Source organism: Capronia epimyces (genome assembly GCF_000585565.1).
Source record: "Capronia epimyces CBS 606.96 chromosome Unknown aczIQ-supercont1.4, whole genome shotgun sequence".
Taxonomy (NCBI): Eukaryota; Fungi; Ascomycota; class Eurotiomycetes; order Chaetothyriales; family Herpotrichiellaceae; genus Capronia; species Capronia epimyces.
Genome location: NW_006912907.1, coordinates 2,660,425 through 2,686,143, shown reverse-complemented (window position 1 = coordinate 2,686,143; position 25,719 = coordinate 2,660,425). Strand labels below are relative to the sequence as shown.

Below are 25,719 nucleotides of genomic sequence, written 5' to 3'. Positions count from 1 at the left end.
AGTGGAATTGCTGCATGTGGTGGTAGTAATAGTACTCCGTACAGAGTAGCAGGAACTACTGCGGAGTACATACGTAGTATTGGAAGGCAAGCTTAGTCAAGTAGTATTTACGTATTTACTACTCCCTGGCACCTAGCCTGGTGCTCCGTACTGTACGAGTACGTGGTACCTTCGACGTCATGTCATCACAGACTCAGGTTCCCAGTCAGATGGAGCACCCACTCCCTGTTCCCTGCTCGATGGCCAGGATTACGAGTCCTCTGATATTGGTCCTCCCTCCTTTCTTTTGTACTTCGTACTCTACATATAAATACCTCTCTGAGGGCTAAGCTAAGGTCGATTCTCCCTTCTTATTGAGACTCTCTCGCCGGCTGAAGTGTGACCGAGTCCCCCAGCTCCGACCACCAGCCACCTACCTGCATTGTCGTAGAATTCACCTACCAACCTACCTACTTATCTATCGACCTCAAAGTACGAAAGGAAGACACTACTCTCCAGCAAGTCTAGTCCAGTCCAGTCCAGTCCAGTCCAGTCCAGCCAGCAGTTTAAACAGCCCTCCCGAGACTCTGACACTCCATACTTCGACCATCTAGACCTCGTCCGTCAGCTGTTGCAAACCAACCGGGTTGGTTGGTTGTTCAAGAGTCCCAGAATGGCTCGTCCTGCTTCCTCGACGGTACGTGGGCCTCCTGGATCCTCGCTCCTGAAAACAAAGGACACTTTGGACTGTCATTTGGACTCGCATTCCCATTCCACTTCCCATTCCACTTCCACTTCCAATATTTGCAAGGTTTAAAAGTCGAGTCAAGCATACCTGACCACTGACACGTCCAATGCCGCCAATAGAGCGACGTCCTTCTCTACTTCCTCGCCATCTTCCTCCCGCCGCTCGCCGTCTTTCTCAAGACGGGCTGCGATTCCAACTTCATCATCAACATCCTTCTCACCATTCTGGGCTGGCTGCCTGGATGTATTCGTAAGTTCAGTTCGGTCGCCCCCAAGCCCTTCGATGCCCCACAAACATAGCATCTGTCTATGTATTCCCTAAGACGCGCCGCACTGGTTCTTGGTTCTTCCTCTGTTGTCAAATCCTGCACGAAACAACCCTCCCATCATCCGGTCTCTCACGCGCGTCCCGATCGATTTGTCTGTCCCCAAGTCAGCGCTAATCCAGTCTTATTCCATTCATTCCATAGACGCCTGGTGGATCATTACCAGATACGAAACCCCGGCACGCGTGCACGCGTACTAGGACCGAGGAGCGGGAAATCCGTCAAGGGGCTCCGAGTGTCTCTAGGCCGGCTCTAGTGACATTGAGATACGTGATCGCTGTGCTGAGGAATTAGGAAGACAAAAGACAGACAGACAGACCGTCCGTACTCGTCTTGCTGGAACGCAGCCACAGCACACCTGACTTCCGCTGCTCCTGATGCCAACTGAATGAAGGTGGAATGGCTAGAAGCGATCAACCGCCTAATATGCGAGGTGCAGTTCAATTTTGACGTCCGCGGTGACAAACTTCTTAAAGGGATCGAACTGAGGAACCAATTGATCTCGCTTTGACGAACTTCGCTTCTGAGCCAATTTGATTTCTAGTCTATTGTGTCTCATGTCATGACTTCATTGCCTTCCCACCATCTTTATGATGACCAGGCGCCCGTGCTGTTAACAAATCAAACACAACGCCGAGCATAATTCCAAGTGGCGTCGCCATCACTATATATCCAGACAGGCTGTGCTCAAAACGAACGGTTGCACCTCACTCGCAGTCGTCACATTCTCTCAGATCTAACATCCATTGAGGATTTTCTTGACTTCAACACCACTCAATCCCGGCCCGTTCAGTACAACGCTCTGAACCGTTCCCATCGTATAGACAGACAACCACCTACCCGGAACATCATTGGCCAGGATAGTGATACACATTCTGATTTCTGCTTCTCCAAGCGGCACAGCGAGGCTGCTTCTGATGTCCTTGACAAGTTGATTCAGACTCAACGAGACCGTACCCCGGACCTTTCCTGGGCTGGAATGCACGGAAGAGTTGAACCTGGAAGCCAACTTTCGCTGTTGCAGCATTCGCAGGATCTCGACCACCTCTTGAATTCGGCCAAGAGCATACCGACGAACAATGGATTCGGGAGTAAGCTGAGTGGACGTCGAACCGGCGAGTGCCTTGGCTCGGACACGTTCCAAGAGGGACAAAGTTCGATCTTTTACAACCTCGGGGGTATGCATCTCTTCCTTCTGCAGAGGATCCGGTGCACTCGAGAACTGCGACCTTGGCCGGTTCTGCGCATCCGCCGAGAGACCAAGAATCTCCCTTCGTGCCGCAGCTGCCTTCCCCTTGCGAGCTTGTGTTTGAATGCCCATAGTGAATGCCAAGCGAGGAAACCGGCTATTCTCGCCGTAGAGCCAACCACTAGGTTTGTCGCGTTGAGATGTGAATACTGCGTCGACATGCAGCTCGTAGGATTCTTGCAGTCTGGACTCATCAAGCGGCGAGCCCAATAGTTTGCTGGTGCCACCACTACCCACATACTCCACACTGTAGCGGACAGCATCACCTCCAGCTATTGTCAATTTGAAGGGGCTATTCTGGTGTGTCAAGACCTGACCAGCCACGACCTCAATGGTGTTATCAAGCTCATACATGGCCAGCATTCTTTGGATGTCTTCTTTCTGGACCGTATATTCCTTCCATAGTCTCGTCACCGAGGCCATCAAGATATTCAAGTCTGCGGGGGCAGAGCTGCCATTGTGGACAACGTGTAACGAGAACGCCCTGAGGAATACGCCGTGTAGAGAAACCAGGTCTTGGAGGACCTTGGGAAGTTCTTGAGAAGAGGCTGATGGTGCTGAAGTCTTGCTGTCAAGCGAGAGTTGATGAAGTTCGAGTGGAGGGGAAAGTCTAACGTCGATCGAGCCACCCCGTTTCGATTGGGACGATGGTGCTGTAGGCCATTGAAGTTTTGGCTGGCAGAAAGTCAGCATGAGTCTGCGTCGAGAGATTTCAATGATTGATACCTTTTTTGAGGCTGCAGTGCTGCTACTGCCCCTCTCCGGCCCAACCTCGTTGCCATCCTGCACCTGGCTGTGTGGACGCTTTAGCGCTGTTTTGGCTGGTGTAGGGAGGTCGACGACGGGGCGGACTGCTGCTTCTTTCAAAACTGCCTCAACATTGAGCCGCGCAGTGGTGCTTTTGGAGATCTTTGCGTAGCTTCGCAGTCCTGACTGCCGTTTGCTGACTCGACTGGTGGTTCCGTGAACGGCAGGAGCCATGGTGCAGGAAAATGGAAGGCGCGACCGGAAGATGAGTTGGATGGCAGTAATTGAGGGAAGGTCAGTAAGACACGGGATCGTCAAAAGCAGACAGCAACACTTTGCAATGTACGGAGTACGGAGTATCCAAAATCACAATCACGCTCACGCTCTGGAATTCTGGCGGTGGCTGGAATTCAATGCTCGAGATCTGTCAAAGGACGCGTCGTGAGACGCGACCGATACGCGCGCACTTTAAAGCTAACCCGATTAGGTTATATTAGTTTCTCAGCCTTGCCTCACCAGCCACATTGAAAACTTTCGTGTAGTAGTAATCGCCCACGTATCATTCCATATGTGTACTCCGTATTATGCTACTTCATTGGTCTTCATCATGTGCCATCTTGAAAATCCACCAACGCCTGCGCTAACCAACAATACAGTGTCCTTCAGAAGCGTCCTAATCTTGATCCGGAACCAGGAGATCGTCTGGGCCCAATCGTGGGATTGAACCCGTTTCCACTCGATCATCTTCATTGTCGTATTCATCTGCTCGGCCTTTGCCCTTGTCCTCTTTCTGCTCCGACTCATCACTATTCTCAATGGATGATTGCTGCTCTGCATTGGGAGCCGCTGATGTAGTCTCTCCTCGAAGGTCGGCTTTCGCTGGTATGCCTTTGATCTCTTCCACTGGATCATCTTCAACCTCTTGCCTTGGTGCAGTTTCGTCGAAAATGGCCGCAATGGGTCCCGTTGCCATGCTATCATTGTCAGAAGTCTGGAGAACATGCTTTCTATCGCTCCAAAACTCCAATCCCCGTATTTCAGCATTGGCGGCCTCGACTGCAGTAAGGAGGTTATCGATTCTTCGACTTTCTGCGTCGCCCTCGGGCTTGTTCTCCTCCTCATGTTTCTGCCGATGCTGTCGTGCTTCATCCGTTGTCTGCTTGAGGAACGATAGCAGCTGTTTCCTTGAATTCTGAAACACAAAAAAGGACATTATGTCTGGGATATGATCATTGAGATAGACCAGTTCGTCTCCAGCCTGGTTAACAAACTTCTTCACTAGGTCAATCTTTTCCCGATCGACTGTGGCAAATCTGAGGGCTTTGAGTAGAGTGCCAACATCTTTGACATCTTCAGGTGGCTCCTCTGGACCGATCGTGTCCGGAAAACTGATGAAGCTGGATGGCCGGGCGGTTTTACCGGCGCCATCGACAGCACTGACCGGACTTCGATCGCGTTTCGAGTGAATGGTGAAATAGTCTTGAGTCAGATGATGTGCAGCACCCATGCCTCCTGTCTTGCCCCAACGAGCTTCCGAGTTGCGTTTGACACGTTTTCGCAGCCATCGTCTTCGCCTGACGAAGGAGTGAAACCATGGATGTGTACCATGCCACGACCAATTCTTTCCAAAGGCAAAAGAGTATTGCCAACCTTGTTCATCCACATCGTAACTCATGTCAACATACCATGTTTTCCAGGCCCATTCCCAACTCGGATCTGGTACTTGAGCATTGGTGATGTTGACAGGTGAATCATGCAAGTCCTTATTCACCCATGGAGCTGGATCTATTGGCAGAAGAGACGAGTGCGAATACAAAGGGATCCCGCAGAGAAATGACCCGCGTTGGTTCTCGTAGAGAACATCATACTCGTGAATTTGCTCCTTCAGATGTTTAGACTCTTTGCCTCTTTTCTGTGCATTCAATCGCCCTCTGTCGACACTGTGGCCAGGTGCAAAGTCGACAGTTTCTGTCACTGCGCCTGTCCCAGGCTCGGTTGGGTGTGCCGATGTCGAATCCCGCTCTTGGACTGTGACAGTGCTGTCTGCTTTGGGGAAATAGCGGCCCTCTTGCCATTTTGCATAGTTCGAGTGCTTTTTTCTTGCCAGCCGGTCCTTTATCGACGAGTTTGTGGTCTTTTTCGCGAGCTTCTGCGAGCTTGGAGTCGGGGACTCTGATCGAGGTTCATCATGATGCGTAGTGTCAGTGGTATCGACTAACGAGATTTCGTGATCGTAAGGATCTGGCGCAGCGCCATCAAGGGTGGAGATGCGGGTTGAGAGTCTAGAGACATTTTCTGACATGCCTCTCCCATGTAGTGGTCCAGGAGTGGTGCAGAGTGCTTCAGCCGGAAATGCTCAGTTGAGATTCATAGTCGAAACCGGGCAAGATGATCTTTGCTGAGGAATGAGGTCCGCACCCTACTTGAAAGTTGGCTTCTATCGACCTCCAGCTGCCCACGTTTTGGTTTCCCCAGGAGCTTCGAGGCTGGGAAAAGAGTAAACAGACAGATAATCACAAAAGACTCTGGCGGCAGGAGGAGCTTGAAGGATATCACCTCTTAGCTTAGCTAGGTCTTGACGTCGTTGACGCGTGGGCAGAGGCAGAGGATTTCTTGGTGGAGCGAGAACGCCACCTCTGGGCGTACTTACGTAGCTCCAGCCTAGGCAGTTTGCAGCTGCTGCCTACTACGTAGGTAAGTACTAGCTGGGTGATGCGGGGAGCGTGCCCCATAGTTAGCCACTTTCCCAGCTGGCAGCCATGATGTCACAGTCACGCCTGCTTGCTCTCCTCTGCCCTATTGCAACCGGTTCTTGATGACACCACCAACACCAACCGTTTCTCCCAGCGACTACTTCTACGGCTTGATCCCTGCACTTAGCTACCTGGTCTCTAACTCAAGTCTCGTGTTCCCAACTCTCCTGCGACTTCTCTAACATTCGACACCACCCTCGACCTCACCCACCACAACCATTGAACGTTTTACTTCTAGACATCCCCCGTTCCTCAACCACTTCCGCCCTAGAACAACCATCATGTCGAGACGTGGGCTTACGGTCGCCGGGTTGGCTATCGCTGGTGGAGCTGGCTACTACCTGTACAACGCTGGAGGCGACCCTAAGACTGCTGAGAAAAAATTCGAAGGTGTGTATATCCCAGGCGGGCTTCGGTTAGGCAGGCGCTGATCATGACATAGCCGATGCTTCCAAACTTTCTGCCGAGATAAAGAAGGAATTACCAGGCCAGAAAAAAGAAGCGGAGAAGAAGGCTGAAGCTTGGGCATCGCAAGTCGGCCAGAAGGTCGACCGAACAGTAAGAAATGCGCTTTCCATCGCCTGATGCAATCATTGCTGACTCCCACAGTCTGCCGACGCCAAAAACAAATTCGTGCAGGCCGAAGCTGACGCCAAATCTAAATTTGCCGAGGCCGAAGCCAAAGCCAAAGACTTTGGCTCCAAGACGAGCACAGAATTCAACAGTGCCGTTGACAAGTTTGACAAGACGGTAGAAGAGAAAACAGCCAAAGCGAAGAGTGGGATCAGCAGCTGGTTTGGTGGCAAGTAGTTGTATACTGGTCATACGCTGGGTTGGCGTCTGTGAGATATCCTGTGAATAATGTTATGAACAGTACGCTTTGAATCGACATTCTCGGCCATAATTCTGCTTGCCATGATCTTTGGATTCTTTCGATTTCAGTGCCTCCATATCGGTCTCCCGAGGACCCTCGGGACACTCTTGACCATTTCAGCTTGACCTCAACGTCTTATGTAGGCGGAATGGGGCCTGTGACTTACTTAGCCTTTCATGACACTGAGACCCAGGCTGAGCCCTGTCTCCTTCGTTCAGGTAGAACTTGCTGACCCTAGGCCAGGCGAGGCCCACCCTGTCTTGATCGTGTTGGTTTGGTGCCGCTGGTTCAGGCTGGGTGGAAGAGGGCAAAGGCCCCCTTCGCAGCTATCAGGGAGGACGGCCTTGTTCATGGCATCAATCCCTCCGCACCAAGCGCCCGCCACGACTCATGCCCGCGCTGATAACGATGATGGTAATGATGCTGGTCAGACCTTCCATGTTGGATCTCGAGCGAAGAACGAGGACTTCAAAGCGGTCTACGTGAAAATCATGAGTATGTCGTTCGTGCAGCCGTGACCAAAGAGTTCTGGGAGCCGGATGGATGTCTCTGCCTCTGTGTGGAGCAAAGAGACTTCGGTACACGAGATGATTGGCAGTGACGCCGCTGGCATTCAAAGGATCTGTCCTTGTTTGGTCGAGTGGGAAGAGAGGTTTCATCGGGGCTGTTCTGGGTGTGCATCACCGGATCTTGTATTGGCGCTTGTCGGAGATCTGTCCCTGTCTCGAGAGTACCTCAACCTCCAGCTCCAGCTTATACGCATGTCCCAACTCCCAGACCCTTCATCATAAGCACCTTCCCATCATCCATGCGCTCTCTGACGTCCCACCCTTGTTTTTGCAAGATTGCGAACATCCTGCCAAACCTTGCCGGGAAAGTGCACACGGTCAAGGCCTGCACCTGGACCTGGTCGACGCCGATACCGTCGCCCCGAGCGTGCTTCTCGACCTCGCTCATCAGGGCGGCAAAAACGCCTGTGCCTCGCGCCTGGTCAGCGACGCCAGCAAGCCAGATATGCAGGGTCGGACACGGAAGGGAGGAGCTTGTCTTGGGGATGGCGAAGATGAACCCAACAGGTTCTGGTCCACTAGTGGATGAGGGGGCAGTTAAGTCGTCAGTGGTCCATGAGGTTTTAACCGGTTCGATTTCACTGGTCGGGGAAGAGCTGAAATCCCTCGTCGTCTCCTTACACGCCCGGGAGGGAAGGGTTAGGTCTGTGGTAGCGATAGCAGAGACCAGGATCGCGCCTCCAATGGTCGAATGTGACGAGAGACGCGTATGCCATTCATCTAGCGACGAGTGATGGGTGGGTGGCATCAACGTCGTGTCGAAGATGCGGTTGGACAAGTCGAGAATAGGCTGCAGAGCGGTCTTCGAAGCGCCTGCCTTCAGAACATGGACAGAGTAAGTATAGGTCTGTCTTCTGACCGGGCATCGTCCGTGTCCTTGACTCGAGGACTTCAAGTTGGGGGAGGGCATTTGGACGCTGCTTGTGCCAATGAGCTTCGATGGGCTTCCGGGAATCCCAGTCGATTGATAAGACCTAATTCTCTTCTTTCTATTATTGCTGATGCTCCCTTGCTTTGAAGTCCCTGTGCGGACAAGGATCTGGCGGTGGAAGGTGGACGTGCCCTGCTGTTCTTCATCCTGAACCGCCTCGTCACTCCACCAGGAGTTCAGATCACAGCGTGATAAGGCACGTAGGCGGGGGTAGGCTGTATGCTGGATGGAGTTGTCAACATTTTTGAGGCCGAAGACTTGCGGATCCATCAACTAACTAATACTCAAGACTGCGCTTTCCCTCAACAAGGAATCCAGCTGTGTTACCAGAATGACCGGCGCGTCGCTTATGCAACGCGACCTGGCTTAGGCCGGTCCTCGCTGCGCCGTCGTTTCTGTGCAACTCGACGTTGGCCAGTCGCTTCTCGTCAACCGCCATCACTTGACTTGCACCATACGCATCAACCCCTACTAGCCATTTGGTGCCCTAGACTGCCAGTGTGCATCGAATCAACACGACCGCTACTGCGACCTCGTTCACACGCGAGCCTCAACCGACGTATCCGAGCTTCAACGGACCATCGACAAGACGCCAAATTACTCGGTCGTGAGTGCGGATAATGGAGTCACGGCGCTTACAACCTTGTTCATTAAAATAGGTCAGCCCAAGGATGTGATGGCAGAGTATTAAGGGTGATCTACAGGAAGCCGACACCTGGAGCGGTCGCCAAAAGGGCCAACCAGAGACGTGGATGTCTGGCTTAGCCCTTGGGACAGGCTTGATGAAGGCCATCACGGCGATAGACCCCGACGATACCCATAGGAACGGAACTACCTGAATCTCTGACAGGATGTGTTTGAGGCCAGTGTATTCTCCGTTCCGACTGGATGTTTTGGCCTCTCCAGCATGGAGAGCCTCCTGAGCCTCTTGCTTTTCTGGAGTAGTCTGCGCGCTTGAGAAGCGAGGACTTGAGATGCTCTGAAGGTGGTACGCTGCATGAGGTCGGGCTTCGATGTATAAGAACGAGCTTGAGGTCCTGCTGGACGAAGAAGACCAACACATCCACAAAGACCTCAACCTCATAAACCATCCAAGTTGAAGCCCAAGGCAATTACTTCTACAAAGTCTAGGAAACGTCCCTCTTTGGTTTTCAGAGCTTTTCAATCCAAGTCCTCTCCATTTACCTCGAAATACTACACAAGCCACACTCACGATGCATCGATCCCTTCACCTCCTTCTCCTCCTTGCTCTCGTCTACCTTGCGGCAGCCATGCCAGTTGCAAACCCAGGGCCTATCATTGAGCCCAACACTCTTTACGTTCGACAGGACACCGATCATGTTCTAGTGGCACGAGATCCCGCCGAGGATCTCGATCTCGCCAAACGGGCTCCTATCCTTGGCTGGACTTGGTTCAACGGTGGCAAGAAGACCAAGAGAAGCCCTATCCTTGGCTGGACCTGGTTCAACAGTGGCAAGAAGATCAAGAGAAGCCCTATCCTTGGCTGGACTTGGTTCAACAGTGGAAGAAAAGAGTAAGGGCCCTCGCCTCCTGACTGGATCACTGGGAGAGCCCTCGGTCCACAGGGTGGAATTGCTCAGTCATACCAGGTGCAGTCTTGAAGGCCTCGCAACCAAGAGGCTGGATTCAGTGTTTGCGGGATTGCCGGACAGGAGGATGGTGGTTGCTGGGTTGAGATTAGATTGGACTCGAACCACTGATGTTGGACCGTTGTTTTGTGTGCGGCGTGTGAGGATGTTCACTCATTGTTTGGATGCAATACCATGAAGGTACCGTCTATACCACATGGAGGAGATCAAACACGTGCAAGTCGCTTATTGTCGGGGGTACAACGGACATTTCGGACATGATCAGATACGCATTCAGCAATGTATGCTCGCTTGCGCAAGTTGCTCCGTGACATGTAGATGCAGACGCAGATTCAGATGCATATGTAGCTAAGCTACCCCCTTGTGTCTATCTACCTTATCTAGAACAATTGAAATCGTGCTTAGGCCCAGTCTTAAGCGCCAACAAAGAGAGATTCCTTCCAAGAACATGGCACATGCAGCCTGTTCCAGCTCATTCGGCTCGCTCCGGTTTGAGCGGGAAAATCCCCAATACGTAGCGCAAATGCATCTCCGGCGGAGGTAGATTGGTGAGATTCGTCATACGTCTCTCGGGATACCTGTCGAACAAGATGCGGAGAGCCTCGTCGTCGCTCAGGTCGGTGAAGAAGTGCAACTTCTTCCCTCTGGCGAATTTGAGGCCGAGCGGTGCCAGGAAAAAGAATCCCATCTGGAGCAGCCGGCAAAGTCAGTCTTGGTCGGCCATTTGAACGCTTGAAGCCCATCGAATATTGATACTGATGCGGAGGACAAAGGACAAGGACGAGGAGAAGAGAGAGATAGAAACGGAGACTCCACTCACGATCCCACACAAGGCAGAAATCTGCACTTTGTCGTCGGTATAGACGCACACGAGGATGCCGCCCACCAGAACAATGAGGAGGCATAAGCAGGCGCTGACCAGAGAAATTGCACAATGTAGTCGATACCACGCCGTGTCCGTGATGGGAATGTGTCTTTGCAGAGCCCCAGTCCAATAGACCTGGTGCTTCCTCAAGCTGGAATCCTCGTGCAGGCTAAGGTTAGTCTAGAACACTACAAAGCTCAGGAGACCTCGGGAGGAGGCACAGGAGATGGGGAACAGGGCAGGGTTGGGGTGTACTGTACGGAGTACTGCTTACCACACATAGAGACGCAACGCGGCCAGTTGCTCACATCCCCAGATCAAGATGCAGCTCATCGATCCCGCCTCCGACACCCAGGTTATCATCTGCAGCATTGTAAGCACATGATCATCTTTGACTTTTCGAGCGGGCGGTCGGACTTGCCTTTTCAATTGCCCCAGGCCACCGATATCTCAGGAAGGCAACGATGAACGGCCAGACCGACATCAAGACTGCCATAAACGGAACCTGGAACTTGTTCTTCCAGATGAGCAGATGGGGGAACTCCTGAAGCCGAGGTAGACGTTGCTTCCCCCCAGGCCTAGGCGCCGCATTGGTCCCGTCCAAGACCCCCGAATGTCTCATGCCGAGTGCATACAGCGTGCGACTCGCAATGTACAGGGCCGTACTGGAGGTGAGGACCACGTTCAGAATCAGCAAGATTCGGAGTCCGGTCTCGAGTGGCTTGCTGAAGGAAGCGGCAATGATGAAGATCGAGCCCATCGTAGCCCGATTCTCGGCCTCAGTGGCTGAGGTCAAGGTCGAGTTCAACTTGTCATCTGCATTGGCACTCGCACTCGCATTTGCAGTGGTTGTGAGTCCAATTCCGGCAAGACTTGGGTTAGACGAAGCCACATTCTCGGTCACAATCCACCCTCCCCACAGGTAAAGCAGAGTGGTGGTGAGCGGCACGAGCCAGGCGGGCCCGCTAAAGGGGCTCTGGTCCAGATGTGGAGTTTGGGCCAGAGCTTCACGCACTGCTTCTGGATCTGGCTCTGGGGTAGGACCAGCACCACCGGCGTCACGGTATCTGCTGAAGTCAACTTCGGTGGCTGTTGCTGCCACCGCTTCGATACCAACAAAGGCGAAGGCCGAGATGAATACCGCGATGCAGAAATCCCCGATCCACCACGCCCGTCCGGTTCTGGTGAACACCACTTCTCTCGTTTGTAACTTCTGCCGCTCGGTGGACTCGGAGTCGGAGGTAGAGCCAGAGCTGGAGTCCGAGCCGACCTTCGGGTTGACGACCATCATGGCCGTGTTAAAGGTCACAGCGATGGCCAGTTTCAGCAATCCAAACCAGAACTCGCATTCTTTGAGATATCGGATGTCTGTCAGATTTACCACCAGGGGGACGATGATGGAGATGACGGAGAGCAGGATCGAGGCGGTCTTGGACAAGTCAAAGCTATCAAGTAGCATCCCGACCGTGGCGGTGAGGGCAGCAAACGAGAAGCAATATGTCAACCAGTACATAAAGCCGACCACCTGACCAAGTTCTTCGTCGACAAAGTCTTCAACAAACGCCACCAAGGCGCCCCGAATGGGCCAGACGTGGAGCAGTCTTGCTTGATCTTGCAGAACGGCGAATGCCAGTGCCCCCAGAAATGAATACGCGCAGATCACATTGCCTGGGCCTCCAATGGTCGCCACAATGCCGGTCTTAATGTAGAAGCCCATGCCGATGACTGCACCGATCGATATACAGAAAATGTGGCGTGGTTGAAGCTCACGCCTGAGTGACAGGGCAATGGTACGAGTACGGTCGACTCCCACTCCAGCGCCTTGGGGTCCCGCAGCCGCGTTCGACCGTGGGTTGGGGCCATTGGCATTGGTATCCGCAAGAGCATTTTGTTCAATGTCTGCCTCTCCTGTCGCCGGGAGAGATCTTGAAGAGGCAGCAGCCCCTGGATATGATATATTTTCATGTTGTTGCTCGTCCCCATAGTTTATGACGGTATCAGGCGGGTGGTTGTTGGTGGGAAAGCCATTCTCCGGCTGGTTCGCCGGCGAGATTTGAACCGAATCAGAATCCCCGTTCGCATGCTCTTGCTCGAGGTCTTCATCACTCCGAGCTGCGTAACCTTGTCCCGGGAGTAACATGGACTGCGAAGATTGATCGTGGATTGTATCCTGCGGCGCAGGCGAATCGTGTCGACTGTATGTGGGATAAGGATAGGACTCTAGAGGGATACGGTCACGCCGGGAGAAATTTGGGACAGGTCGTGGAGGTGAATATCTTCTGTACATTGGAGAAGGCTGGCCACAATGCCCTCCTGATCGAGCATCCGTGTTCCATGCCCTTCCTAATAACCATCCCCGTTGAGCGACTGTGTATCCGTATTCATTTGAACTGTTCCAGGCGTGGAATGATGATAGGGGGTGGCCGATGGAAATCGAGCGAAGCCATCTGACCCTTTACAGAATGCGCAATTCAGTTGGCAAAGATGACGTTGCGGTTGCCTTGAGAAAAGGCAGAGCCCCAAAGGGCACAGCCACAACTGTCGATGGGTTTGGAAGCGCGAAGATTCGAGGAACTGGCAGTATCCGGATCTTTGAACTGACGTTGGACTTGGAATTGTACGGATTTTGGTAAAGTCTCCTTATCAGTGTTCGCTTCGGGGTTCTTCTGTCCCCTGGCAGCATGTTAGCGTTGCGGCTCTAGAAGTCAGTCAGCCGTCTGGAACTGTCGATCCGTTGGGGTTGAACTTCGCAATAGTAGTAAGCCCGAGGATTGGGGACTGGGTGCGACTCGAGTGCTGGTCCAGAAGGTATCCGTCCATCAGTTGGGTTGCAAACAAACGGTGGAGATTGCGTAGGAAGAGTCAGGCGCTACACATGGGATGAAACACAATCTCAGGGGATACGGTACTGTAGCCTCGGACACTCGACCCATAGATAGTGCACAGTCATGGTGGTGGCGTAGTCTGCGCAAGCCACCACCATGTCTTTCAGGCCTGGTCCGAGTTGTAACCGGTGAGCAGTCCTCCAGAACCCGGACGTGACCATTGGCCAAAATCCAGGTGAGAATCCTGACGTGTGATAAACCGCCTGTTCAGTGTTGAGTCCATGGCCTCTGTATGCTCCTTCGTTCTCTCTGCACCCAAATCAGAAAGAAAGAAAGAAAAGGAACAATCTCCCAAGTCTGCGTGCCCTGACTGACTCAAATGCCTCGATTCACCACCAGCCATTACCTCAAATCGAAGGAGGCGTTGTATGAGGTGCTCCATGCCAAGTTCCCTCATCTTTCCAAGGAGAGCTTCCGCATCAAGGTGGGTGGCTCCGAGGTCCTTCGAGTTGGGTTACAGTACATGTACTAGTCGGACTCGCAAACTGCAGGACGGTCTATTGACATATGAGTGTTATGCTAGCATGCCCACGACCTCTGGTCGTATGTGGCGCCGAGTGGGCTCAGCGATGCCGAACTGCAGTGAGAATATCACCTCAATGGGTGTTCCGTCATCATAAAAGCTGATATGTGACATGACCTTACCAGGCCGGCAGTCAGTAAGTTCACGAGGAGCTCGAGTGGTTGATGGAGGATGAGACAGAGAGACTGCCCCCTGTCTCTTTCGAGGGCGCACATCCTGTCATTGTCATCGCGACGATGTAGTAGTTGGGAAGGGTTCTCGGATCTTGACTGGAACCTGTAGCATATATAGACGGAGTGTCTGTATATTAATCAGATCGCCGCATGCCACAGGGCGCGGAGGTGGAAGGTGGGGTTGGGGTTGGGCTTAGGCGGGTGGCTGCCTCCCGTAAGCTGTGTAAAGTGAGGCGCCCTTACCTAAGGCTTAAGAGGCTAAGGCGCCCCTAAGCCTCCCAAGACTTAAGTTTACATAGGAGCTTCCTACCTTAAGCCTCCTATAGGCCTAAGGTCCTTAAGGTCCGAAAGGCAGAATCGTATACTGTACTCCGTACTCCCTACGTACTGTATGCTCCTAACAATCAGCCTCCCACTGCCGTGCTACCTTGGAATCCATGTCCCTCCTGCGATGCCGACAATGGGCTGGAGGTACTGTATGTGCTCGCCCTCCCTAACCTCATCCCTATCCTACCTACCTGTAACTAGCCATCATGGAGTTATCGATCCTGGAACCAGTCTTCCGGCTTCCAGTCAACCAGGAAGACTTGTCGATTGAAGTTCTCAGCCTTACGCACCACACCCCGTCGTCTATTGAGTCAGTGCCGCCCAAGTCAGACAATGCCACCCAGTTGCAACTCGGAAGGAGGGTGTTTTCCACCGCGCAGCCACTGCAGGATCACCTGGGAGAGACGAAGCGAGACAAATACCTGATCCAAGTAATGTGCGATACCCCCCAAACCATCTTGGTCATGTCCCTGTCCCTGTCCCAGATTAACGTTAGGCTCAGCTCCCTCACAAAGGAGAACTCATACGCGCCGATGGATGTCGACAAGGGCATGCTGGAAGCAGTACTGGCATGTCACGACGTGATGCCACCCTTCCAGCAGGTGATTTTGGCCTTCCGTCCCAAGACCAACCGGCTCGAAGAGGCCTACTCGGAACCCTTGTCGAAGCGGCAGCGGAAAAACATTGTGGGCGAGTCAAAACTGGGAGTCACCGTTGTTTGAATATGGACGCTGATTACATCAAGTATCGAACGCTAGAAGTCGCATATGCTCTCAAATTCCCCGAGCCTCGAGCCCTGAGCGGCGACAAGAGCCAACTTGAATGGTCCATCCGCCAAATCGGCATCTATCAGAAATATGACACAACCATCAAGCAGAGTACGTGGATCCTGGTCTTTCCCAACCGGGAGAGTACAACTAGGGACGATTTGGCTCGCAAGTTGGATCCGCAGCGAGGAGAATACCCCAACCCTATCCTGGACCATCCCCTGTCGATCCATCTGTTTCTGTTCGCGGAACGCGTCCAAAACTGGCGATTTTACATTAGCCACTTCGAGAACGAGGTCTGGAAACTGGTACGTCGTACGTCCTAGCACTCGAACCGGACCTCCTTTGCTAACGCCCTGCACGAGGTAGGGAAACTTGACGGTGACGATTGATATCGGGGATGCATTGCCTTTTCAAGAGACGTACACGGACCTTTCGACTCTCCACTATCTGGAATCACGTCTCGCTCCCTTACGTGCGATATTCGCGGCGACGAAGCGACTAGCCGAAGCTCTGGGACGGATCAATGATCAACTTGGGAAAGAGGGACACGTTACGCAGGAGGAGGCCTTCGAGATGCAAGAGTTGCTGACGAATCTCATCTCCCGCATCCATGCGTACAGTGACAACATCGAGTTCAATCTATCCAAGATATCTCGTATAACGGAGTTGGTAAGAAAGCCACGTCCTATGTGTATCCTGTGCACTTTGGGGACTACCTTAGCTAAGTCAATCTCCAGTTGGCAGGTACAATCAGTCTGAAAAGCCAACATACATCAGAAGACATGTCCAACAGGATCTACGACCTCACAAAGTCCGCGTTGGAAGACAGCTCCTCGATGCGCGTCACTACATTTACAACTCTGCTATTCTTGCCTTCGACATTTGTTGCAGTATTTATAATTCGCCCCCTTCTGTGTCTTCTGTGGAGTATGTTCTCAGACTGACGGTTGTCATGGCTAGGGATTGTTCGGGATGGGCTTCTTCGCCGTGAGCAATGACTCCAGGGTGCATTGGACCATGTCACCTCTGGTGTGGGTGTTCGTAGCCATCGCTATCCCTCTGACGTTGGTGACACTTGGATATTGGAGGTGGAGCACGAGGCGCGCCATTCGACAGAGGACAAGCCAGGGAGGACTCGGGTGCCCTGTATAAGATGGAGGCTTGATACGATCACGGCACTTCACAGCAAACGTCCAAGAAATGGTGACTGTGATAGGAGCTGACGGCATTGATGTCGATTGGGGATGGCGGGGTGGCAGCAGCGAGGACTGTAAACGAGTCCCCAACGCCGCCAGGGCCTGGGAGGTGGACGCATATCCTCCTACTAGACCTCTGGTGTCTCTGTGGCGTGACAGCTTGACTCAAGTTCAATTCGACCCAGACTCGTCACGAAAGAAGAAGGGTTCGAGATTGAACATCGCAGACCGGCCGTTTCGATAAGTGATGAGTAGAAACTGTTCGTTTCTCTCGCCGACGGTGATGCAAGCTTTGTCTGTTGCCGACTTAAACGTGTACTTCCGGGCATCTTGAATGTTGAGAGTCTTTTCTGCTCCTGGCCTGTATGGCAGGGGGAATCCCGACACGTTCAATCTGTTGCCACCCCAGATAACTACAGCCCAGGAGTCGTCAGGCGTCGTGAGAATGGCGCTCTTGTGACTCCAGCTGACTGGAACAGTCTCACTGGACTCGGGAGTGTATAAGTTGATGGTCCTGTGGTGGAGAATCACGGCGAACCCGGGTCGAGAGTTGAATGGGGCGAAGCCGGTGACGAAGTTTTCCAGCTCGTGGTCCTAGAGGTTCAACCATATATTAGCAATGGAACTCGAGTGATTCAATCGTTCCACGGTCTCGTCGGTGGTGCGAGGAAATGCTATACATTATCTCTCAGCCGAAAAACCTTCAAGAGCTCATAGTTGGATACGTCCCACAGGGAAACATCAAATACGCGCCCATCTCCAGTCTCATGTCTAACCCCGTGGTACAATCTAAGTCTGTCAGTTCCTCGAAATCGTAGGACCCGAGACTCCTGAGCATAGGTTCTTGTGAGTGCCGGCTTTGACTTGAATTTGTCGTAAAATGGAGCGCTCAGTCCTGTTGGTGACAATTCGGGGGGCACCACTGGCGGCAAGGATCGGGTTCTGTGAACCATAACAATCAGTCGCTTACACATAGGTATCAATGGCTGAAGGGGACAATTCAGGACAGGATTGCACCAAACGTGTAACAGGAGAACTTGCCTTGGCATCTGCTCCAACAGTTCTCTCACATCAAACAGTCGAAGCCTTCGTGTGTTGTTGGTTGTGGTGTCGATGGCGAGGAAGTTTCCATCTGGCGAGAGGGCTATGGATGAAGCATAGTCGAAGCCAAACAAAGTGATGAAGTCTCGAATAACTCTTGTATGGGGAGGGGTTGGTATCGAATAGAGAAGTACCTGAGGATTGTGTCAGCGGCACCCGAGAAGAGACGGGCTGAGAAGGACATACTTCGAACAGATCTCGGTTGGAAATGACTTGACAGATCTTGTCATTTCCGCAAGAGTCCGAGTATGAAATGGTGCGCGGTGTCGTGACTGTGTCCGTGGTAGGAGGGCTCATGGGTCGTAGTTTGTGTAGAGGGCCAACCCATCCAAAGCGCCAAATGAACAAGGTATGCCCGTTTCTTCTTCCGTGGAAAAGTTCGAATTCTCCCTGAGGCGACTGGGCGCAGAGAAGGTAGTCTGACTCTGCCGTCCGTGCTTCTTCCTTGGGCATAACTTGATCCTTGCTGGCGTATATCCTCTGCATTTGCTTGAGCAATTCATCAATTTTGGCCCTCGACTTGGGCTTGGTCTGGAAAACCTCCTTCTTCAACATTGTGAGAAGGCCATCAACCACAGCCCCGTCAGTGTTGTCCTGGGTCAGGTCGCGGAGTTGTTGCATGCAATTCAAAACTTCTGTCTTCAACGTGGGCGACTTCCACCTCCCTTCCTCCACTAGCCAAAAGCTGTCGTCGTCGGATCTTCTGGCCAGACTGGCGATGAATTCTGCCACAGCAGCAACGCCATAGGTGTTGAAGACAAGAACGAGCAAAAGAACACAGCCAAACGACCACACATCAGTCTTTTGGTCCACAAAGGGGTCACTACCCGACATCTCTGGGGCACTGCACATTGATTCAAAGGAATGTACTCTGACTGCACTCGAGCCATCTCGATTGTGTGTGCGACCCGGCTCTAACGGACGAGAATGTCGTAATGCACGACCGAAGTCGCCAATCTTGAAGATCAGTCCATTGGGGCTATCATTGCGCACGCAAACCAGAATGTTGTTTGGGTTGAGATCACAGTGGTAGTAGCTTGACTCAACAAACCCATCGCGCCAGGATTCTGTCTTCGCGGCAAGCCACTGCAAGGCCTCGGCAACGTGAACCATCTGACGGATGTGCTCAAGCCTGCTCTTGGACGTCATGGGAAAGTGACTGTCGTGGGCCAGATAGTCATTGAGACTACACTGTGCGCGTTCATAAAAGACATTCCAGGTCATGACATTGTTCACAAAATGTCCATAGCCGCAGAACGGAGTCATGATATTTCTGTGAGGCTTTTCGCGGATCTGCTGAAGCCAGTTGATGAAGTGCAGTTCGGTAGAGTAGTGTTCACCAGCTTCATTTCCAATCAATTTTTTGCGTGCAAGGATCGTCGACTGTAGAGTTGGTAAGAATAAATATCGTTGTTCAATGTGAAGGAACAAAGCACTTACTTCCGTGCTTTGCGGTCGGCCTGGGCCTTCATATTGAATATGACCCGAGTAGATTCTGACCGCGGCAACGACGCCATAGGCACCCCTTCCAAGAGGATACTCTTCCATGTAAGGCATAAGAGATCTCTTCTCGGCCCTCGAGGGCTCCTTCACTTCAGCAAAATATCCTTCTCGGAGGACCCGAGCCGAGAAAGCAAATTGAAATTCATAGAAAACATCTCCCGAAACAGTGTCCGCGAAAACTGCCCGGGCCAGATGGCTGTCAATGGGAAGTTGGCTGTCACATATCTCCAGTGTCTTAAAACAGTCCAACATGGTCAAGCTCCCATGACAAAGAATAATCCATAAGATGACCATCTTCCCACGGCCATTAAGTTCTCCAGAGACGCGCTTCCATGTGTAGTCATCAGACTCATCTGTCAGCGAGATGAAGCTCATGAGACCCCGGCTTCTCAGCTCCTCGGAGGTGAAAACAGACTTCCATGATCCGCGTGGAACAAAGCTCGGAAGACCCTCGACTTGTTGGAGATGATCTTCGCGCTGTCGCAGATAGTATTCTTGCTGGACTCGGAACCACAATTCCATGTTCAATGGGGTTTGGCCAGAGGACATGTCGGCGATCAGTTCAGGTCTGCTGCTCAGATTCAGGATTTCTCCATGAAGTTCTTGATCACTTGAGGGTCAAGAGGGGCAGTCTGACTTCCTAGATGCACGCAGCAGTCTAGGGTAAACGGACATCACTGTGTAGGTACATTATGTCCGTAACTGGTGTGGAAGTTTAGGGTGTAGAGACAAGAAGAAGGTCGGATGAGGCTGCGGCAGAGGCAGTAACCCGGGTGGTGAAGTGCTTCAAGTTGTATGCCCATGCGCGCCCTCGACCCCTTCTCCTTCTCCTTATCCGGGTTTGGCGGGGGCAGGAGAGGTACGAGGTGCGTATGTGTACAGTATTCACGGCCCGATAGGAGAGAGGACGAGGGTACTTCTAGGTAGGTATGGAGCCTGATGGCCCAGGTACCAGGTACCAGGTACCAAGTACCGGTAGGACAGTGATGCAGACTTCGAGTGGTGGTTGACATGTCAGAATAGAATTGAGAATTGGAGATATTCGAAGTTGAATAGCGCTCAGCCTGGCACCTGGCAGCTTGCACCTGGCCACACCGCCACCACCGCCACTTTCTCTCCCACCCAACTTGAACTTGGTCGAAACGTGACAGGGCTTGAAACAAATTCTGGACGACCAGCAGGTGACCAGTACGGAGTAATCTGTACCTCTACCCCAACCAACGAATGCAGCTGCCGTATCTGCCATGTCGGTGACCGCATCTCTGGCTCTACCCGAGGACTCACAAGTGTATGTACCATCTCCCTCGCTTCTTATCCTTTGCAATCCTCTTTCCTTCGTGCGCCTGCTATCTCAACGAATTCCCTCACGAGCCGGCCTGAGTGTCACCGCATAATGTTCGATTCCATCGATGTTTACAGCCGTCCCTTGCCCGATCGCCAACACTGCAATGACTGCCTTCGGCTTACCTCGTCTGCCATGCAGCGAAACAGCAGTACGAGCTCTGTTAAATCAGCGCCTGGCTGGATGACATCGCCGGATGGTGTCAACCAGAGCCATGCCGAGAGCCGTGCCGGCTCACTCAGCAGCCAAACCTCTACCAAGTCTTCGACGCCCCTCGAGGGGTTTCGGGAAGAGCAAAGGAGACAGGATAAAGGAGAAGCGAGGCCGTGACCAAGGTGTCCTCAGCTGAAATGCTCCAAGTCATTGAAAGGGAGGCTGGCAGTGGCAACAGTTCTGGAAACACTACACCAGAGGAAGTCCTGGACCGGAATCAGAGATTCTCGCCGGCACCTGCCTGGCCCTAAATGCGTCGAATTCGCTTCGATGGCAGAGACTGGTTTGGACAACCAGCAGTGGCCTAGACCTGATATGGGACGTGCTCCAATTGGCATGCGACTGAAGACACACAAACGAGCATGGTGTGCGTGTATGTGTGTGTGGAAGAGATGGACGATCACCTACATTCACGACACCGGCGCCGCGGGACTATGGCCAACGAGGCTGCTCCCTACTTGTCTCCACACCTGTGTATGAGGTTCTTACAGCATGCGCGTTCCACCGCGACTAGCTGCCTGCAGACCGGATCCAGAAGGCGTTTTCCATCTGAGGCGACCACGTACATGATACAGCCAACCTACCTACTGGATCTGACGCTACGAGAACTAAGAGGGTCGTCCCTATGGCGCCAAAGCTAGAAGCAATACTGTACTCGTAATAGCTGCCGTTCTTCCGCGTTCAAGGACCCTCCACCTCCACAGCAGCCTCGATCTTTAATGGGCACGGAATTTGATGTGCCATATTCGCCCTGAAGCTTCGTCGATCCCCACTTCCTGTCGCCTACGAGATCGATCGGAACCCGACCTGTTTTAGTGGTTCCCCCCGCGCGCCGTGGGTGCCTCGTTGTTTTCACAGGCATCGAGAGACGGCTTCAGATGGCAGTCATTGGTCAGCAAACAAGCCCAGTCCCATGTACGGCCTTGTGACTGTGGTGATAGCGTGATGAACAAGACGACGTGGAGATGATTATGATGAGGCTAGTGTCAGGACATGTAGATTCTTTCTGATTGTATGCTGCCTCTGCAGGAGATCGATTGACATGTCTTCTTCATTCCAACCTGCACATGGTCTCATTCTGTCTTATCTGGTCCATATCTCCCCAGTCTAGTCATGTAGGTGTGCTTCCGTCCTTGTCGCTCCCACCCTCTCTCTTTCGTAGCCGTAGCCGTCATTATCGTCATAGCCAAAAAAGAAAACCAGCGTCAACTCTTTCGATACCCTATCATGTGCCCAATTCCCAATTCCCAATGCAGATGCTGCTGTCCCCCTTCATTCGAAGTGCAATGTTGGCGAACGCACCACAATCCACGCCGAGTGCAGACCCAGATCGCATTCAGACCTGACGGACGGGATGCAATTGATACGCGATGCCGATCCCCAAGGCGTAAAGAAGGAAAGAGGCCACTGGACTCCGTGAACGCTATGAACGCCTCTTAGATGCATTGGAAACCCTGACACGCCCTCTTAGATGCTTGGGAAACCCTCACACGCCCTCTTAGATGCATTAGAACCCCTCACACGCTATGCTTTCAGAAGTGTTGCTCTGACATGGCTAGAAAAGCATGGCAATCATCATGCCACAAGCCAATTTTGACGCGAACCCAGAACCCATCATGGTTCAAAGTCTTGAGTCTTCCGAATCTTGGGTGTTGGTCCTGAGCGAACTTGGTCCACTGAAAACGGGTGGGGTGTGCTGTGCGATTCGATCCCCGGACGCATGTCATGTGCGTCTAATCCATTCTTGTTCTTGTTTGTCCTGTATCTTGACTTGATCGTGAATGTATCGATACGCCCATTCCTTCCTCTCTAGCCAGTGGTGTTTTCAGTTCAAGTCTCCAGTTGGATGGAACACTGACACTCGAAGTATTCGGATCGGAGGGTGTGGCATAGATAAATTACCTTGTCTTGTCTCGACTTCACGTTGTCCTTCATGTCGCATAACATCGTGGTGCACACCGGCACCTCAGGGCATGGTTTTGTCAGTGGCACCCACTCGAAATATATCGCTCGAGCTGTAGCTTCATGTTTAGTTAGTCCTCCAGCCATAATGGCAGAATATATCCTACCCCCCTAGTTGGTCCCAGAGGGCCCCCAGCCCCCCGACAGGTTTCTGAGTTGCGATTCCTGTCAAAGCGGCTCCTTCCCCAAGCCGTGGATAGCGTTCAACGTCTCATGTCCTCGCGCCTCCACGTCGGCATCTTCGTCAATGCGACTCTTGATGCGATGTAATTCGACTTGGGCTTCCTGGGCTTCGGCCTCGTCGCCACTCATGACCGCGAGGCGCAATCTGTCCTCGCCCTTCTTGCGCTTCCACGCCTGCCTCTCTTCATTCTCGCGCATTTCGCGGATCATGGTCGACCTCTCACGAATCCGGCCACCGTACCGATAAAACAGAAAAGGAATCGGGATGATGACGACTTCCAGCAGGCCCAACAGCGTCCCTGCCCAGTTGGGACCCATGGAGCGATACATGGCCCCACCGGCGAGTGGGAGGCACGCTCCAAGAATCGATCGTGTGACGGCATTGCCGGCTTGGGCGCTCGCCGCATAGATGCCATAACTATAGGCGAGGTAGTTGCCGGCGTAGATGAATACGATGCCGTTGCCCATGCCGAACGGGATGCCCGCGGCGATAGGTAACGCCCAGTGGATGGTCGTGGGGTAGCAAGTCCACGCGAACCAGAGCTCACCGATGGGAACAAGGACTGCCGCAATACAGACAACGCTCATCATTGCCTCGGGCGGGATGTTTCCATCTTTGTCCGGTTCGTGCGAGTTGATGATCCTCTTGATCGGTGCCGCACTGGAGATGACAATCATTGTGCCAATCCCGATGCCGATGAATGACAACCCGCTCATACCCGTGGACCAGCCACGTTCTTGGGTAAAGACAATGGGGTATGCGACGAAGCAGAGATACAGAATGCCTGGACCAGATTAGCCCTCATCACCTGCGCCAGGGGGGATATAGTAAGGAAACAAAGACAAACCATAGATCAAGGAAATATAGACGTTCCAGAAGATACAGATGGGCTCTGTAACGGCCATGATGAACGGCCGACTCAGATTGATCTTCATCAGCTTCACAAATCCAACCCGGACGTCGTAGCGGCTCCAATACCTGTCATCGTTCCTTTCCTTACGCAGTCGCCTTGCCTTTTGCTGTAACAAGACCGGCGCATACGTCTCTTTGTACAAAGCGAGTACTGCCCAGGCGGTGCCCGCCCAGATCATCGCAATCCAATTAGTCCATCGCCAACCTAGATACTCGGTCACAAAGCCCCCAATGGTGGGCCCAACCACAGGGCCGTTCATGGGGCCGATACTCCAGATAGAAAAGGCCATTGCACGATGTTCATCCGATACGAGGTCGGTGATCGTCCCGGGGGCGTTCGCGATCATGGCACTGCCAAATAGGGCGCCGAAGAATCTCACAATGATGATGGTTTTCAAGTCCTTCGCCAGAGCGGCGGGGAGGATCATAATCGTGTACACTGCCATGCATATCCCGTAGACGGGCCTTCGGCCGTATGTCTCAGCAATTGGAGCAAGGAACAATGAGCCAAAAGCAAGCCCGAGCAAGTATGTGGTGACCCCGAGAGTGGCTACAGTCTGTGAGTTGACTCCAAATTCTTTCTGCATAGCGCCCAAGGCTGAGGTGTAAGAAGTCGAGTACATGACGACGACCAAAGAGCCCCAAGATATGGCGAAGATGCCCAGAGCCTTGTACCAAAACGGATAATTCCGGGGGTCTCCCGAGTCATCAACTTCAAAATCGACCTCAAACCTGGGGTCTGTGGTGAAGGCCGTGCCTTGGGTCGTCACTCTTGTCACCGTTTTCGTTGCCGCCTTTCTTGAGGTTTGCGTAATAACCTCTGTGAGTGCTCGATCATCGTGATCCGAGTCAGACCGAGACACGGAGGATGCAGAATGGGCTATAGACGAATATGGCTCCTTGTCGGAGGATCTCTGTGGAGGAGTGTGCTGCGAAATGGCGACGGGCGACTCTAACTTCTCCGTGTCCAACATTTTCAGGAAGGCTCTGCGTGGAAAAATCCGCTTGGAAAAGTTCGCAACAGTGGTATCAAGGAAGGGAATCTCAGGACAAAGCGTGCAATGTGCAAAAGGACTAGAAGAAAGGGGAGAACAAATGTACAGAGTAAGAAAACGAACGAGCCAACCTGGGCATTCGTCAGTATGTTAGACTTGCCGTGTATCCATCCGTAGTCGGGCGGGATCCTTCTTGAGAGACTCATAATGGATTCAACTGTTCGGAAGAGATGCCGTGCAGGCCAGTCATCAAGAGACAACAGTCTGTTAGCGGGACTCGCAGAGCTGGGGAGACGATGAAGCCTTATTTGGGCTGTTGGAGACGCGCTTCTCCCCACCAACTCACCCAGTGGATTTTTAAGCAGAAATTTTCCTCGACCCAATCAGGATCGGAGGGACTGACCTGGTAGGGAACCGCGAGCCATCAGTCGATCTCCGCATCTCGGTGGCTTATGATATTCCTTAGGCAATTATCAGCCGTTGTGGTATCCGAGGGTCTTGCTGTTGTGCTCCTCGCCATGCCGTATGGGTGATAAGACGGATACCAGTCGCTTATCTTAGGAGCCCGGGGAGAATGACCAGTTGTGGTTGCCAGTTGATGAAAAAGAGCCTGTAACCTGCGAGCAGACCCCTGAGAGGCGATTCTAGATCCACGGCTGCCCACACAGTTGACTTTCCGCTAATTCCGATCACCTAGTACTCGTACAGTAATTCGATAAAGCTGGGGCTTACTTAGGCCCCTAGCCTGAGGGGTCGAGCCTTATTGCAGCGTCAAAGGGCGTATGGATCAAGAGGTTCAAAAGGAGGGTCTATTCCTACTTCACCTTCTCCAACCGGTGCCTTTTCGCGTTGTTGGACATCTTTGTTCTTGTTGCCAAATGGCGGTGTCGCTCGACCGATTGTGCAGGAAATCACGAAGTCCATCAGCCTAGTACGAGATGATGCGAGTGTCTTGATCTCTTGTGTCATTGTGGCGCAGATCA

General features: G+C 52.6%; 12 protein-coding genes across 12 annotated transcripts; 5 read left to right on the top strand and 7 right to left on the bottom strand.

Moving 5' to 3' along the window:
- Nucleotides 1–652: 652 nt before the first annotated feature.
- On the top strand, nt 653–1,026 carry A1O3_05605 (uncharacterized protein; the record flags this gene model as incomplete). Its single annotated transcript, XM_007735725.1, has 2 exons — nt 653–676; nt 847–1,026. The coding sequence occupies 2 exons, from the start codon at nt 653–655 to the stop codon at nt 1,024–1,026; spliced, it is 204 nt and encodes a 67-aa protein (XP_007733915.1).
- Nucleotides 1,027–1,788: 762 nt separating this feature from the next.
- On the bottom strand, nt 1,789–3,282 carry A1O3_05604 (uncharacterized protein; the record flags this gene model as incomplete). The annotated part of the gene is made up of 2 exons (XM_007735724.1): nt 1,789–2,976; nt 3,028–3,282. 2 exons carry the CDS (start codon nt 3,280–3,282, stop codon nt 1,789–1,791), a joined length of 1,443 nt encoding a protein of 480 aa, XP_007733914.1.
- A 439-nt stretch (nt 3,283–3,721) lies between these two features.
- A1O3_05603 (uncharacterized protein) lies at nt 3,722–5,350 on the bottom strand (the record flags this gene model as incomplete). Its single annotated transcript, XM_007735723.1, has 1 exon — nt 3,722–5,350. One exon carries the CDS (start codon nt 5,348–5,350, stop codon nt 3,722–3,724), a length of 1,629 nt encoding a protein of 542 aa, XP_007733913.1.
- Nucleotides 5,351–6,082: 732 nt separating this feature from the next.
- A1O3_05602 (uncharacterized protein) lies at nt 6,083–6,611 on the top strand (the record flags this gene model as incomplete). Its single annotated transcript, XM_007735722.1, has 3 exons — nt 6,083–6,191; nt 6,244–6,359; nt 6,411–6,611. 3 exons carry the CDS (start codon nt 6,083–6,085, stop codon nt 6,609–6,611), a joined length of 426 nt encoding a protein of 141 aa, XP_007733912.1.
- Nucleotides 6,612–7,428: 817 nt separating this feature from the next.
- Nucleotides 7,429–8,445, bottom strand: A1O3_05601 (uncharacterized protein; the record flags this gene model as incomplete). The annotated part of the gene is made up of 1 exon (XM_007735721.1): nt 7,429–8,445. One exon carries the CDS (start codon nt 8,443–8,445, stop codon nt 7,429–7,431), a length of 1,017 nt encoding a protein of 338 aa, XP_007733911.1.
- Nucleotides 8,446–9,389: 944 nt separating this feature from the next.
- On the top strand, nt 9,390–9,713 carry A1O3_05600 (uncharacterized protein; the record flags this gene model as incomplete). Its single annotated transcript, XM_007735720.1, has 1 exon — nt 9,390–9,713. The coding sequence occupies one exon, from the start codon at nt 9,390–9,392 to the stop codon at nt 9,711–9,713; it is 324 nt and encodes a 107-aa protein (XP_007733910.1).
- A 544-nt stretch (nt 9,714–10,257) lies between these two features.
- A1O3_05599 (uncharacterized protein) lies at nt 10,258–10,473 on the bottom strand (the record flags this gene model as incomplete). The annotated part of the gene is made up of 1 exon (XM_007735719.1): nt 10,258–10,473. One exon carries the CDS (start codon nt 10,471–10,473, stop codon nt 10,258–10,260), a length of 216 nt encoding a protein of 71 aa, XP_007733909.1.
- Nucleotides 10,474–11,035: 562 nt separating this feature from the next.
- A1O3_05598 (uncharacterized protein) lies at nt 11,036–12,790 on the bottom strand (the record flags this gene model as incomplete). The annotated part of the gene is made up of 1 exon (XM_007735718.1): nt 11,036–12,790. One exon carries the CDS (start codon nt 12,788–12,790, stop codon nt 11,036–11,038), a length of 1,755 nt encoding a protein of 584 aa, XP_007733908.1.
- A 1,974-nt stretch (nt 12,791–14,764) lies between these two features.
- A1O3_05597 (uncharacterized protein) lies at nt 14,765–15,280 on the top strand (the record flags this gene model as incomplete). Its single annotated transcript, XM_007735717.1, has 1 exon — nt 14,765–15,280. One exon carries the CDS (start codon nt 14,765–14,767, stop codon nt 15,278–15,280), a length of 516 nt encoding a protein of 171 aa, XP_007733907.1.
- Nucleotides 15,281–15,282: 2 nt separating this feature from the next.
- On the top strand, nt 15,283–16,272 carry A1O3_05596 (uncharacterized protein; the record flags this gene model as incomplete). The annotated part of the gene is made up of 3 exons (XM_007735716.1): nt 15,283–15,633; nt 15,695–15,997; nt 16,066–16,272. The coding sequence occupies 3 exons, from the start codon at nt 15,283–15,285 to the stop codon at nt 16,270–16,272; spliced, it is 861 nt and encodes a 286-aa protein (XP_007733906.1).
- Nucleotides 16,273–17,322: 1,050 nt separating this feature from the next.
- Nucleotides 17,323–19,677, bottom strand: A1O3_05595 (serine/threonine protein kinase; the record flags this gene model as incomplete). The annotated part of the gene is made up of 4 exons (XM_007735715.1): nt 17,323–17,466; nt 17,595–17,759; nt 17,812–19,008; nt 19,066–19,677. The coding sequence occupies 4 exons, from the start codon at nt 19,675–19,677 to the stop codon at nt 17,323–17,325; spliced, it is 2,118 nt and encodes a 705-aa protein (XP_007733905.1).
- A 3,136-nt stretch (nt 19,678–22,813) lies between these two features.
- Nucleotides 22,814–24,715, bottom strand: A1O3_05594 (uncharacterized protein; the record flags this gene model as incomplete). The annotated part of the gene is made up of 2 exons (XM_007735714.1): nt 22,814–23,613; nt 23,677–24,715. 2 exons carry the CDS (start codon nt 24,713–24,715, stop codon nt 22,814–22,816), a joined length of 1,839 nt encoding a protein of 612 aa, XP_007733904.1.
- Nucleotides 24,716–25,719: the final 1,004 nt, after the last annotated feature.